Below are 15,460 nucleotides of genomic sequence, written 5' to 3' on the forward strand. Positions count from 1 at the left end.
TTTACTTTACGATTATAACCTGATTTAATGGAAGTGCTCTGTGTTTGATGCACACACGTTTATCAAAAGCAAAGCGATATCAAGTCCTGCTTGCCGAATGATAATTGTGCGAAATAATTCAGATTCAAGTCATTATTGCTTCGCTTACACCATAAGTCATGACGATATTTCAATAGAGTTTTGGTGTTAGATAAACAGTTCTCGGTTATTCTGATGACACTGAAACATTTTACCATGACAAATGGTGTGGTCACGCTTTGTAATAAACATCAGCAAGTAACGCAATTGTTCTCCACAAGTTTAAAATAAGTGTCTGTCTGGGACAAAAAAGTAAATGTGTTTATTTTTTCGAGACGAAGTTTTTGTTCCAAACCAAATAAAAATTAGTATAATAATTCTTTATTAGGAGAGCACTTCGTGTTTTTTTACTGTGCTCTTCAAACTTATTTTGCAAAACAGATTTTTTAAAAGACTTATTTGTTTACAAAATTGGTAAATCTTGTTTGAGCATTAACTAACTAATTATTACATGTTATAAGTCATAAGCAAATTTGTCCACGTGACATACAACTAGTAATTTATGACATATTAGGAAATGTATTTCATATATGCTTAATTTTCGAGAACAGCATCCGTGAACTGGAATAATTGACAATCTGATAAGAGCGTCTTTTTGCACTGAAAATTGCAGCGAATATAAAATAAACAACGCTTGACGCGCAGACTGCAATTCACAAACATGTAATGTAGTAAGCAAGTAAAAATTGGATAAAGAAAAAAGCCCTGCGATCGAGGTTGCTCATAATCTGCATTATTCTATATTTATAAACGCTGAAACAAAAAATCTAAAAATATAAGTATGTGCAACAAAAAAAAAAAAAAATTATGAAATATAAATGGAAAATGTCCAAAAAAATCAAAGGCGTATAACAACCGTTACGTAAAAAGCTGAATACGCTAAAACTATATAATTGGTTTATCATACCAGAAGTACGCCAGGGAAAAAGGGAAACCAAACGATGAAAAAAAAATACAACATTTTTCGTTAATTCATACACAATAAGCTATTCAATCTATTGCATACGCCTGCAATTCCAAAGTTATACTTAAAATATAACAAATTATAATTAGTAGCTGAAACACATAAAAGAAAAATATAAACATTTGAATCATTTGGTATATTGTATATCTACCGAAATATTTCAATCCAAAATATTAAAAGAACAGACCCAAACTTATAATCAAGGTTTTAGGTTTTTGATAAGGTTATCAACACTCGATGTTCTAAACTTCTTTGATAAATGCTATCTTCAGTTTTCTGAATATGTTCTTAACATGACTATGGCCTGAAAAGGATAATTACCAGACCAGAACGGACGGGCATTTTTCAGCCAATCAGATAACAGAATGACTTTGAACAGTCCTAATAATGGCAGTATTTTGGCGGAAAAAAATGACAACAGTAATCAAACTTTAAAATCTTTCATCTTAAAACTTTTTGTGTATTGGAAGTAGGGTGAAAAAGACTTTGGATGAGATATATATACATTAATTTGTAAGTCTAGCTTCTTTGAAGCATAACCAGCTAGTATAAGTGTATACGTTTTGGCGGCTTATATAGCTAGCTATACAGCTAGACTAGAGAGCTATTTACAAATGCTGTCCTAGATAAAATTATATATTTAGCAGTCAGGCATCCTCTCGGGCGCGAATAATGACAATTTTCTTTTTTTTAATTTGAGGAAAGGAAAGTATATATAGCTTTAGCTAGCTACTGTGAAAACTAAACTCTTGACATATTTTATTGTGTCTGGAGGACAGTCTAGTTAGTAAGAAAGTACAGTTTAACACAATCGACGACTTTCATCGTGATGCGGTGTATTGTCTGAAGTTACAAGATGTACTGATGTAGATGTACTTTCTGAATGCACACTACTTTAATTATTTTTTTAAAAAAGGGTACATTCATTAAGTTACGATCCAGATGTCTCTTCGGAAAAACACCAAAAAGGCGAGCAGGCTCAACTCCTTCCTGGATCTGGTCACGTTTTAAGCCGGTTTTCCACTAGGCGGATTATTCCGTGCGGAGCGGAGCGGCCATTGTTGTTCTTGTGAAAATTCCGCCAAAGGCGTTCCGCTACGCGCGGAATTAAAAGTTGAACCGGACTCGACTTTTCCGCCACTGTAAATTCCGCGAGCCAATCAAAATGCTTGATTTCGTGTGTTTTACATAAAATTTAAAATAGCTGAAAGCTGAACGGAAATAGCGAAGCAGTAGCTGTGAATGCATCATTGTGAACCATTGTGACAAGAAAAAGGGAAATAAGATGTCTTTCGCAGAATCTAGTCAGATTTTGATGTCATGCACGCCAGTAGAGAGTCAAGTTACAGAATTTGACAAAGAATTGTTTATAGAGGAAGTAAGTAGAGCTTAGCTAGCTAGCTAGTTTATTTTTCTAAAGCTAAACTTGGTTATCTGTTTTTTTGTTTGCCATAGTCAAATAACTATTTCTAAAACATTTGTAGGTTCGGAAATTTCCATGTCTATGGAACATTTATTCTACTGATTACAAAGACAGAAACATCAAAAATAATGCATGGCAAGAATTGGCAAGAATATTTCAAAAAGATTGTAAGTAAACCCCTACTATCTCATAGCTACATATATATTTGCTGTTGTTTTTATTTTCAGAAAGAAAGTAAAATCACATAATTTTTGGAATCTGATATTAAATATATACCGTGTATATATATATGGCTTTTTATTATTTGTAGGCGAATTCCTTCAAAAACAACTAAAATATTTAAAAGACAACCTGAAAAAATGTCTCGACAGAAGAACAAGGATGACAAAATCAGGTGCAGCTGCTTCGTCGTTACCAAAATGTAACTATTTTGAACAGATGTCCTTTCTTTATGAAAGAGCACCTATGAACTTCCCAACTGAAAGCAATGTACGGATACAGAGTAAAGAAAATACAGAACAAACGTGTTCAAAGGAAAGCGTTGATCAACCCCCTGATGTAGATTTGTTCACACCACCACAATCTCCTATGATTTTGAACAAAATTACGGACAGTGGCAGCGCTACTGTCATTGCAAAGCGGGAGAAAAGAAAACGTAGTGAGAATGCAGAAGGAAATAGAATTTTGAAAGAGTTGGATGCAATAGAGAAAGAATTAAAAGCTGGTGATAAAGAGGAATGTGAAGATAGTCTTTTTTGCCGTAGCCTAGTGCCCACTTTAAGAAAATTATCTGCCAAGAAGAACAAAATGGCAAAAATTAAGATTTCGCAGCTGTTGTTTGAAATTGAGTTTGATGAGGCATGTGAATAAAACTAATTTTCTCTTTAACATTTTTTATATAACATAACATTTTTTACAGTATTTGTATGGATGTACATTTTCTATACATGTTGACATAAATTATTCAGTTTTTATTTTGTCCTGTACTATTGACAATATCCCACTGCCATTCTACTGCTCCTTCATTGTTGAAATAGCATTTAAATTCATCCCGAATTAAGGCTGCCTGTTTTGAATAATTGTTTGAACTACAATTTGTTAAGTCCTGAATACCACTGATACTTTCAGAGTCTTTTCTCCATTCACCTGGAATAATATTGTTTTGGCTTCCTCTATCAACATAGTTTTCTGGGCAGTAATTATAAGTATCATTTGCATTGGAAACAGTCATTAAGTAGTTGTGTAATGCCACCACTGCTTTAGTTATTAATACAACTTTGTCGACTTTACTTATGATGGGTCGGCGAAGAATTCGAAAGCGGCTTGCAGCAATTCCAAATACATTTTCTACTACTCGCCGCGCTCTTGAGAGCCTATAGTTGAATACTCGCTTTTCTTTTGCCAAGTTTTGAAGTGGGTACGGTTTCATCATGTGAGGTTTCAGTCCAAAAGCATCATCACCTATGAAAGTAAAAGGCAACACACGATTTGACTGTGGTAGTTTTGATGCTTTTGGAATATTAAGTAGATTATTCTCAATGCTATAGCCAAGATTGCTGTTCCCATACACACTACCATCACTTTGTCTTCCTGTATCTCCAATATCTACCATTAGAAATTTATAAAGTGCACTGCACACTGCCATAAGCACAATACTGTGTTGCTTTTTATAATTAAAGAATGCTGAACCTGATCTTGCTGGGGCCTGCATCACAACATGCTTTCCATCGATTGCCCCTAAGCAATTTGGAAAGTTCCATTTTTTATAAAATTCCTGAGCTACATGTTGCCATTCTTCTGGGGAGTTTGGAGGTTTAAGATAGTTTTTGTCAGATAGAGCATCCCATATGGCCCTACATGTTTCGGGGATAATCCTTCCTACAACAGTTGGGCTCATTCGAAAGTTTGAGGCAATAGTCACTTGTGCATCTCCAGTAACTAAGTATCTCATAGTAACACATAATCTTTCACTTGGTTTGATCGATTCTCGCATTCTTGTTTCTTTCTTTACAACAAGGGGAGCTACCCAAGACAGTAACGTTTCCAAATCAGAAGGAGACATACGAAAGTATTGGAAAAACAGTTGATGATCATATAGCTTCAAATCCTGTATCAGTAAATGAAACTCCCCCTTCTGCTTTCGTTCTTGGTAAATTTGGCGTATCCAGAATCTTTTTTTATATTTCCTATTATTTTTTTCATTTTCTAATGCCAACAATTTCAATAGTTTAACTTTTTTAAGAAGAACTAATCGGCGACTGAACTTCATGGTGTTGTTTGCATAATGGCGCCGTGCTTAGTGGAAAAATAAAATGCGTTCTGCGAGACGGAGAATATCCTCTGCGCTGAACGCTCCGCACGGAATAATCCGCCTAGTGGAAAACCGGCTTTATGCGAATATTATAAATCATTTTTTCAAAATTTATTGCAAAAAGCATGAAACACTGTGTAGTAGTTTCTAGTTAAAATTTTCATTTAAAAACTTTATTCAGCTCGATTTTTCCTTGCGCACTCTTTGTAAAAACAAAACAATCAAATATTTATATTTTATTCTACATGTAACTTGACAGATAGTTCTCCATGTTTGTTGTGTTTTTCAGAGATAAAGAGAATTTCAGCCTCATTATTCCTATGAAATTGTTATAGAAAAAAGTGTAAATATTGTTACGAGCCACGTCTATGAATTTCATGTATTTTATGTTTTATTTTAGTTTCAAACAGCATGTCTTAGTTAGATCCACTCACCTGTGGATTTGCAAAAGTGTATGTGTATGAGTTGTTGATGAAGGATAGTGATAGACTGGGGAAGAACTTTAGAACAGACGAGGTGGCAATAGTTTATAAAAATCACCATTTAAGTTTTATTTTCCAGTTTACTGAAGGAACAAATTTTGAGATAACTTATGAGCCATACAAAAAACATTTCATCAAAATAAAAGACCATGTATTTGCACTTGGGAAAACATCTGCTGAAAAGAAAAAACATGTTTTAGAGTCGTTTTCATCAGAAGCTTGGAATAAGCTAACTTCTGGAGATAAACAAAAACATTGTCTTTTGGATTGTAAAGCATGTTTAACGAATGAAAAATATAGGATACCACTGTCTTATTTCCCAGTAAAAGTAAGCTATCTGTAAAAAGGAGCGATAGAGGCTGGACCCTATAAATCAGCAAAAAGTTTTGTTAGACATCACCAAATCTACCATCAAATCATTAGACCAGAAGTTTGAGGAGCAACACAGTGTAACATTTGCAAAGGCTGTTAGTTTATGTTGCAGCACAAAGAGATCTGAGAAAGAAATAGACATTTGAAAGATACAGAAAATCAGTGGAAAGAAACATCTGTATCAAGGTATTTTTTCACTGTGACTAAAGTTATTAGGATATATTATAGCAAAAAAAATTGTATTGAAAGTTTTCAGTCAGCATAAGTAAAATAAAAATTATTCAAGGTTGTATTTATATTTTGTATAACATTACCGCTCCATGTTGATTATTATTTGTTAATAATTTTTTAATATTTTTCTCAGACTGTTTAGCTCAACATTGTCAAAAAGGCAATACAATGAACAAAGAATGACTAAATCGTTTGAAAGTCGTGAATGTGCCCTCCAACGCACATTGAATGAAAAAGAAGTTATAGATGCTGGATTAAAGAGACCTCATGACCATGTTGACAACCTTGGTAACTACAGTTGGGATTCAGCTGGCTGTCTCACTAAAGTTACTAATTTGCCAGATGGTGATGAGGTTAATTTTACTCAGTTAGCTAAGGATTTTAACTTACTCAACTCAAAAGGTGAAACTCCTAAAAATGCTGGACAAATTGTCAAGAAATTTTTAAATAACAGTGGTTGTGACTTGAACCGATTTGCTACATTCTCGTCAAAGCCACAAATTAGAAAAATGAAAAGGAGGTATATATTATACGATGCTTTAAACCCATCAAATTTCTAGTAGAGAAATGTAGGAGGAATTGAATTTTTTATTTACATGAAAAAATAAATATGCAGACTTTAAATTAATCTGGATTCATGAGTAAGTTACTAAAAATAGAAATTTATACGGATAGCGTTTACACTATATTTTGCAAATTTATACGGATTTAGCATGAAAACGATAAAAAATAACAACTGAAAAGTTTCAGAATTTTTTTTCCCAGATTCGTTTAAATCCGTAATAATTGCTTGAATTCATAAAAATTTCTAATTTAAACCTATATATACAATAACCAATATATCTGAATAACGGAGTGAAAACGAATAAAATATGTCTGTTTTCTAAATATTACGTTTTCGTTTAAATCTGAATACTTTCTTTGAATCCGTATAAGTGCTCGAGTGTAAACGCAGCATTTATTGACTAGAGGTTTTAGTAAAGATGTTTTCATACAGGGGGTGTAATTAATAGAAAACACGACAATATTAAAACTACGGAGTTTGCCGCGTCATCTCCGCCGGTTTTCTATTTTCCGATCAAGCTTATTAAATTAATTTTTCTATATTTTGATCTTGGAGCAGGGGGTGTATTTAATAGAAAACACGATAATATTAAAACTACGGAGTTTATATTTTTTAAGAAGAAATACACCAGGTTTACGGAGCAAAAATTATGTGGAAAGCGTAACGTACTTGTTTTTTCAAAATACTCTTGATCTGTGTAGAATATCGCCTGGTCATACATGCAGAAGAACATAATCAACAGATGTGAATGATTGGAAATACAAGATGTATCATGCCAATTGCCAAGGTGGCGCTGACGTTGCAACTCTTTTAACGCAGCAACGGATTCTTCCAAATCGTTAAAACATTGAGCCTGTTCCATTCCACCAAGCCTGTTCCATTCGAACTTTAAAGTGTCAGCATCCATGTTTGAATAAAACGAATCTGGTTGTAGTCGTAAAAACGGTTCGTGCTTCTTGGAAAACCTTTTTTGCAACATTTTGACTGGATTTTTTCTTCCTCTGTCAGCAAAGAACGGATATGAAAACAATCATTTTTTCGTGAACATTTCGTAAATGTGATAGTAATACACGTGATAATAATGCGTGATCTAATATTTATTAACGCGATGTTTTTCTTACCTAAACGTTCTTTGGACAAAATTACGTCGCGTGGGTACGTGATTTTCGATGCCTTTTTGCCTTCATCTTCAGAAAAAAATAGAAACCCAATAACGCACTACTTTAATGGCTTTATTACGGCCCACTGCACTAAATCTCGTTGTCAATATGTTGTTGATGCCATTAACCACATATTTTCATTCATTGGTGTCCCTCTGGCAGAAGATAAAATCATTGTTCCGGTTCAAGTAATCACTTATCTAGGTATAGAAAGTGTCACTATCAATATAGTTCTTAGATTATCTGACCATAATTTTATGATCTCATGTCAGAGTTGAGGAAATGGAACGACAGGAAGAAGTTCAAAGAAGGGATTTGTTGCCATTAATAGGCCACTCTCTTCTGCTTGCAAAGTAGTTAAGAGCGGGACAATTTTCCTCCGAAGCCTTATCGACCTGTCCACCAAAGTGGATAGGTTACACCATCCTATTGACATAACATCAGAGGTTAAGAAAGACATATAATGGTGGTTTGAGTTCCTACCATCATGTAATGGGGTTGGTTTAATACACACCAACATCATTCTTTCTAACAAAGTTGACCTGTCCACTGACACCTCAGGATTAGGTCTAGGCGGACACTATAATGGCCAGTGGCTCTAATGGCCTTCCAATCCAAGCGCACGTATAGCATCAATTTCCCTGAACTGTTAACCATCGTTTATAACCACGTTTTGTTAGCGGGGGAGGGATGGATGGAAAACGTAGTTGTGTTAGGCACAGAATGAAGCCATTGTGCAAATCTGGCACACAGGCTCGTGCAAATGCAAAGATATCATGTTAATAATCCGTCACTGTAACATATATCTGTTCTTTTGCCATGTCACAGGTCAGTCTCATGTTTATGCAGATTTATTGTTGCTTTGCCATGTCACAGGTCGGTCTAATGTTTATGCAGATTTACTTTCTCCGTTACAGGTGAAAAATTTTAAAAAAGAATGCACGAAAGCAGACATGTGTCTCACAGCTATCCCTTCATCTGTTTGGAAGCTATTGAAAAGTCTAGGAATCATTACGTATATTCTTCCCTTTCAACAAACTCGAGGCTTACTATCGCTCTGGTATCCGGGCATTCAAACAATTTTTCAAACACATTGTGAGGAATTAACTTTACAATTTTTTGCGTCTTTATGACAGGTCGCGTTAAATTTTCAACAATAAAATTCTATTTGTCGGACATACAATTTCAAAGCAAGATAAAAGGTTATAAAGAAAACATTTTCCATGGCTAAATTATTTTACGTCATGCGAGTTATCCGAGATGTCATCCACATTCCCATTACACCTGCCCATCTGCATGGTAAAATTTATTCGTGAATCTCAATTTACTCCTTATGAAGAAGCATTATGGTCTGCTCTTATCATTGTTGCGTTTTGTGTTTTTTTGCGTGTATCCGAATTTCAAAAAGTTTTTATGATCCTGGAATTCACCTGTCACTTTCAGACATTGAATTTTCAAAAGGTGTCACAATTCGCCTTGCTATGATTGAACACCCATTTTGTCCATTAAACATTATTTACCTATTATATCAAATGGAGATTTTTTTACCCGGAAGTACGTCTCGGAATTTTTATATATTAGTCTAAAGGATAGTTTCCGATTAAATACCCATAGTTTTCGTATTGGTGGGGCTTCTACAACAGCTTTGTGTGGCATTCCTGACTCAGAAACAAAAATCTTTGGTAGGTGGTCCATGGACTGCTACAAAAGATCAATTATTAGCGTTTTGCATAAGTGGAGTGGCAACATGGCTCACCTTGATACGATGACTAAGTTATGGGATTTTAATTCCTAATAATTGAGTCATAATGTATAAGGATAATTTAGAGGCAGTTGCATGTAGTTTATTGATATAATTTGTTAAGCCTGTTATGGCATACTGAAATATCTAGTTGTATTTCTCTTCATAAACATTGTCTCATAGATGTACCCCTGGAAGAGTATGGTGCATACAGTACAGGTGAGAGGAGATTTACGACAGTGCCCCACGTAGGCAGGACAGTTGACTGGGGAATTATAAATAAACTTAGATAATGTACAGGCAAGGGGAACCTAACTGGTTAAAACAGTGTTGACGCAATGTGATTTCTGCTAAGTGCTCTGAATGTTAAAGTGATGAGATTTCAACAAGCGTAGGTTAATGGCGGGAGTAACCATGACTCTCTTATTAGAGCACAGAGAGTTTCCGATTTCATACAAAGTTTTAAAGATTTGGAATACAAAAACAATGTCTCTCTTAGGAAGGCCGTAAATCATGAGGTCAATATGTTCATGCCAGAATCCAAAATATAATAATAATTAGTTCATTCCATGTGTATCCATCTAATTTATTTCATAACATCAGATCACCAACAGCCAACGCGTAGTAATCACGACGCCTGATTCTTTCAAAAAACAATCCAAGATTTTCGCGACCAGAAAGAATCCAAGATTTTCGCTTAAAAAACAATTCAATATATTTTCGCAGCTCTGAATGAACGAAGGCTATTTTGATCCTTAAAAAAAAATCCAAGATTTTCGCGGCTGAATGAACGAATGCCATTTTGAATTTAGAAATGGTCGTGTATGGTCAAGCTATAAGGTTTGTTTGACTTTTTTATCTTCTGAAAGCTTTATATTTTTGTAATACTTGTTTTCTTTTTGTTTTCAATGTTAGGATAAATATATTGTCACGCTTTTTAGCCACATACAAAACCTAAACGCACCGGTTTTATGTTTGGCTAGGAACGAAGATTTTGAAGGTTAGCTAGCTTAACTAGAACCTAACTTATTGTTATTCTAATTGTTAAATAAATATTTTTATGTTGAGGCTGTGGCTATTTAGCTAGCCTCTTAAAAAGTGAAAGTATAAAATGCAGTTTGGTTACAACAATATTCTCAAGCAATAGTTCTTATGCTAAATGCAGTTAGCTAGGTAGCTACATCTTTTAGTCTCTATAATAATAGCCGTATTCCGTCTGTCTGTTCGTGCGTCAAAAGCGACTTGTGTGAAACACGCACGAAATACAAAATACGCAGGGACGAGAAACCCGTCGGGCCCCCACTCGCACAGGGACGGGTTCCGGCTGGTCCAATCAGGAACAGAGTTTTATATAAATGACCAATCAGAAGCTAAAGCTCTTTATATTTCTTAACAACGATTTTTACGTTATCGGTCCGAAATTTGGGAAGCAGATCGAACCAACTCATTGCTGGGGAAAGAAAAGTTTCTTAATTGTTTGGTTTATTTAATAATTTATGTAATATTTTCTTTCTGATACTTCTCTTTGTATTTTAACAAGATCCCAGTTTCATTTAAAACTACTTTTGTGTATTTTTTCTATTTGTTTATTCACCTATACTTCATAGTTAGCTAGCTAGCTAAGCTACTATTCAGCCACTTAAAGTTTTGTATTAGTTTTATTTACCTCTTACTGTGACGTTCTCTAGCCATATATTAATCTTAAACAAAACCAATTTTAACCCTATTCGGTCCGGGGGGGGGGGGCGGATTCAGCCCCCCCCCCCTGACGGTTTTTTTTTAATAACTCCTGATTGCTTTGTTATATGGCTATGATACTTACTGAGTTTCAACGTTTATCTATTAGACACCTGCATGCTAATTTTTAGGTCCCATACCTTTCAGAGGCTTTGATATTGGCCATTACTCGAAACTACCCCTAAAAATCTCTATGAAATCCTTATAATGGGGAAATATAATAACTCCTGTTAGGATTATCCTTAGAACTTGAAACTTGCAACACAACTTTGTTTCATCAAGAAGAATCATTTTGAATAATTTGAACACGTGACTAATCCAATTTTCCGATTTTGTTGGATTTTACCCGAAAATCGGAAAAAAACGGATTTTCGGGCAATTTTTGGCAATTTTTCATCCGATCCATGTAAAAACCGGAAGATATGTTAAATAACTTTTATTTAGCTTTCAGAAACTTTAAACAGAATGTAAAAATTCTCTAGAACAAAAGTAATTATATTTTAAGCAGATAGTGGCATTTTTAACAATTTTCAAGCTTTTGATGACGTCACAAAAAATGTGCTGACGCAAGCAAATTTTTTTTGGCGCCATTTTGTTCCTTTTATGACGTACTATAAGTGTGCCAAGTTTGTCTCAATTTGAACAACCCTATGAAAAGTTATTGAGGGGGGGGGGCGGAATCCGCCCCCTCCCGGTCATAGTATGTTCGAAAAACCCCGGACCGAATAGGGTTAAGATTTTGGCTACCAACGTAGATGTTAGCTAACATTTCTGATTTTTGTGTTATCTTAGCCAATCTGATTTTTACTTGTTTGTGACTGGGGTAAGCCACCTCTAGCTAAAATCTAAAAGTAACCAAATACAGTTGGCTGCAACAGAATTTTTAAGTAATCTTTTGACTTTTGCTAAAGTTTATATTACAGTAAAGTGGTAGCTCACTACTTAATTGCATTTAGTATGAAAAAGATGAAACTGAAGTATTTCGGAAAAGGCTATTAAGCTTATACGCATGTGCGACACGTTTTATCTGTACTAAGCGCTAAGCTGTGTTAACAACGGACTGTTTTTTGGAAAAGGCCGTTACGCCTAGGCGCATGTGCGATGTGGTTTACCTGTACTAAGGGGTCAGTCCACTGTGACAATTTTTAAACTTTCTCAGGAATCACCCCTGTACGGATGTGCAACACTGTTTACTGGACTAACCGCTCAACCCCATGTTAGCAAAGGACTTCTTTTTGTGTTGTTATTTAAACACAGTCTGCAAGAAACTGTGTTAAAAATGGTATTATCTTTATACGCCTGTGCAACACCGTTTAACTGTGCTATGCTTTCACCAAAAACATTTTCCAAATAACGTTTTCTCTGTTTTTATTTTAACTGTTGCGCTACAGCTTTTTTTGGAAAATGGTTTTATACGACTATTAACTCATGTGTGACACGGCTTAGCCGTACTAAGCACCCAGTCCAGTGTCACAATTAATTTCTTAATATTTACTGAAACTTACAAAATAATATTGACTAATTTTTTTTGCTATGACGGAGAAACAACGGTTTGTAAACTCTGTTTTTATTTCAGCTTTTGTTGCGGGAAAGTTATTTTTTAAAATATATGTGACAGTCGCAACACTACAATGGTGTATGCGCTTCACTTGATTTACGACATACTACATATCTGCAGTAAACCAGTCCACCTGACCATGTGGCACAGTTTACGACTCTTACTAAGCGCTCCCCAGGGCGTTCAACAACAGTTACTAATGGCTTACCTGGCGTTTCGACGCCGGGTCTCCCGGCTAGTCTCTTTAATAATAGCCGTATTTCGTCTGTCCGTATTCCGTCTGTCTGTTCGTGCGTCAAAAGCGACTTGTGTTAAACACGCACGAAATTGCGCTCAGCTCTTTGATCTTTTTGCCACGCTATTTTATTTTATTTTGTGTTTTGCTTAGTTTCACAAAAGTTTTTATTTAAGAATTTTCTTATACAAAATCCATGGTTAATTAACTTTTATTGTTCCTTCGATGCAGTTTCTTTGTTATAAATAACTACAGTGAAAGTTGCGGACAATTAATTTGCGTTGTCTATTTCATTAAAATTTTTTTAATTATTCGCGCCTTTTCAAAGAAATTAACAAAAACAAGTTTTTAATAATAGAAGGAGAACAGTAAGTTTTAGAAAAGTTTTGTAAGTGATTTTTTGTTTGTTCTAAACGTGAATTTGAAATTTATTTTGTAAATTTTGTTATATCTTCAACCGTTTATATTTTTAATGACAACAATGAACCTGGATGTGCTTATTTTTTTGCTGAAACTTATTGTTTTTTAAACTGAACAAAAAGTGTAAGAAAATGTCAAATTTAGTATTTTAAAATCTATTTGCAGGGAGGAGCCTCTTTTTTACATCAAACTTAAAAAAACGTAAAAATGCACAAATTATTGTTTAATATATGAATTTTACGGGAAAGCAGCGTAACAATACTTCCGATAAACTATACTATAAATTAGTTTACACTGCTTCCGTGTATATTTCCCGGCAACATGACTACCGCAGAGTAATTTCATAACAGATGCGCGAAATAATTACGTCAGCCATTTCCCGTGGATTGTTCCACGGGTTAACAACTAGTCTCCATAATAATAGCCGTATTCCGTCTGTCTGTCCCTGCGCGGAACATGGCGTCCTAAGTAGCGAGAACCGCGAAAAATTCCCGCGGCCCTGCACCTTTATTTTGCATCCCGGCAGACCCCGTTATTTTTACCGGCCTTGGACCACTCACGCGGCTGGAATTTCACTAATGACCAATCCAAGTGCTTCGCGGCCTCAACATACCGACGGAGGGAACATGCTACCCTTACGAAGGCCATTTTGGTTTGGAAGTGTTGGTTTGAAGTTTGGTAGATCTGCTTTCAATCCTTTTTTCTTCTGAGTACTTTCTATCCTATAGGTTTATTTAGTTTCTTATGTTTTTACCTGTAAAGGTGAATATTTTATCACGTTTCCTAGCCATTTGTAAAACTTAAACAAACCAATTTTACGTTTTTTACTGGCTAGCTAGCTAAAAACGTAGATTTTGAGGCAGCTAGCTATAGCTATCTTTATTTTTATTGCTATTCTTTTAAACTTTTTTTTCAGTTTGGTATATTGTTATTTATTTTATGTTGAAGTTGGGTCTACCTAGCTAGCTCCTTTTAGCTACCTCTGGCTAAAAAGTGAAAGTAGCTAAATGCAGTTTTCTCTAGAGGAGTACAACCTCTAGCTTATTTCCAAAGACCTAACAGATTGAGTTCATCATTGCGGTGGCTTGCCACCTCTTTGTAAATTATTTTCTTAACATTTTATTGTTCTCAAAATGTTGTTAGAAATAAATCCTGGCATAGTACGCCATCCTACATTTTTAATGTTAAAAAATACTGTCATACAAAGTCGCTAGCAATTAAAAAGTCCTGTTTGGGATAGGAGAGCGTGATATAAAGAACATAATGACCATTTCAAAAAAAAGTATGTGAAACAACTTCTTTAGAAGACAACTATGTTAATGCTGGTAAAAATATAATGGTACGCCACGCTCCATTTACATTTAAAAAAAGAAATTGTGCGCAAAGTAAATGACAATATGACATGTCAATGAAAACTTCTTAAGTCATTCAAAAATTGGCAGGTGCACTAAAAAGAATAGAAAAAAGAAATTACAGCTTAAAGGAGATGACGATGGTGACCACTTTACTATTCTAATCACACAGATACCATCACAATGATCGTGTAGTAAAGCCCACACAGTGTGCCATCTTCCCAATTTCCCTCACATGGCTTGGGTTAACCCGGGGCTATGGTAACATGCACTCGCCCATGTTGAATCGCCGTCAAGAGGAATCCCACTAATCTATAATAATAATAATAATAATAATAATAATAATAATAATAATAATAATAATAATAATAATAATAATAATAATAATAATAATAATAATAATAATGTGGCTAGCCCAGAAAATCACAAAAACTTATAGTTAGTGGATTGTTTCCACTGGGGGTTAAGATACCGCTGTTATCATCATCATTGGATGATGTGACTGTGTGATGAACTGACCGTGCATGTTTTTGAAAATGTGTGTCAACATTCTCTATGATTTGTTTAATCCCACTTGTTGCTTTACATAATCTGCTGATGGAGTTGATGGTTTTATTTGGTCCCATTCTTCGAACAATATTTTTGCTGACTATATTTGTAATTTCTTGTGCCAAGTCTTCTTCCATGTTGTTACCTTCTCCACCTTTCCAGTTGACAAAGTAACTCCGTTTGAACTGTCTTGGTGTAAGCAGACTTTCTGATTGAGCAATTGCTACAAACATTTCAAGAGCATATTTGCCATATCGATTTCATGATTTAAATATTGAGAGG

General features: G+C 34.8%; 2 protein-coding genes across 2 annotated transcripts; one reads left to right on the forward strand and one right to left on the reverse strand.

Annotated features, from left to right (window-relative positions):
• Positions 1 to 2,276: 2,276 nt before the first annotated feature.
• Positions 2,277 to 3,335, forward strand: LOC130617906 (uncharacterized). Its single transcript, XM_057436381.1, has 3 exons — positions 2,277 to 2,420; positions 2,527 to 2,632; positions 2,776 to 3,335. The coding sequence occupies exons 1-3, from the start codon at positions 2,328 to 2,330 to the stop codon at positions 3,333 to 3,335; spliced, it is 759 nt and encodes a 252-aa protein (XP_057292364.1). The 5' UTR covers positions 2,277 to 2,327.
• A 94-nt stretch (positions 3,336 to 3,429) lies between these two features.
• Positions 3,430 to 4,734, reverse strand: LOC130618072 (uncharacterized). Its single transcript, XM_057436382.1, has one exon. It carries the CDS (start codon positions 4,732 to 4,734, stop codon positions 3,430 to 3,432), a length of 1,305 nt encoding a protein of 434 aa, XP_057292365.1.
• Between the last annotated feature and the right edge of the window lie 10,726 nt (positions 4,735 to 15,460).

Source organism: Hydractinia symbiolongicarpus, chromosome 1 (genome assembly GCF_029227915.1).
Source record: "Hydractinia symbiolongicarpus strain clone_291-10 chromosome 1, HSymV2.1, whole genome shotgun sequence".
NCBI classification, from domain to species: domain Eukaryota; kingdom Metazoa; phylum Cnidaria; class Hydrozoa; order Anthoathecata; family Hydractiniidae; genus Hydractinia; species Hydractinia symbiolongicarpus.

What these genes read in the sequence shown, in the direction of transcription:
- LOC130617906 (XM_057436381.1), top strand. Translation starts at nt 2,328, where the DNA reads ATGTCTTTCGCAGAATCTAGTCAGATTTTGATGTCATGCACGCCAGTA. An exon ending in AAGAATTGTTTATAGAGGAA is followed by an intron (nt 2,421 to 2,526) that starts GTAAGTAGAGCT and finishes AAACATTTGTAG; the next exon opens with GTTCGGAAATTTCCATGTCT. An exon ending in AAGAATATTTCAAAAAGATT is followed by an intron (nt 2,633 to 2,775) that starts GTAAGTAAACCC and finishes TATTATTTGTAG; the next exon opens with GCGAATTCCTTCAAAAACAA.
- LOC130618072 (XM_057436382.1), bottom strand. Translation starts at nt 4,734, where the DNA reads ATGAAGTTCAGTCGCCGATTAGTTCTTCTTAAAAAAGTTAAACTATTG.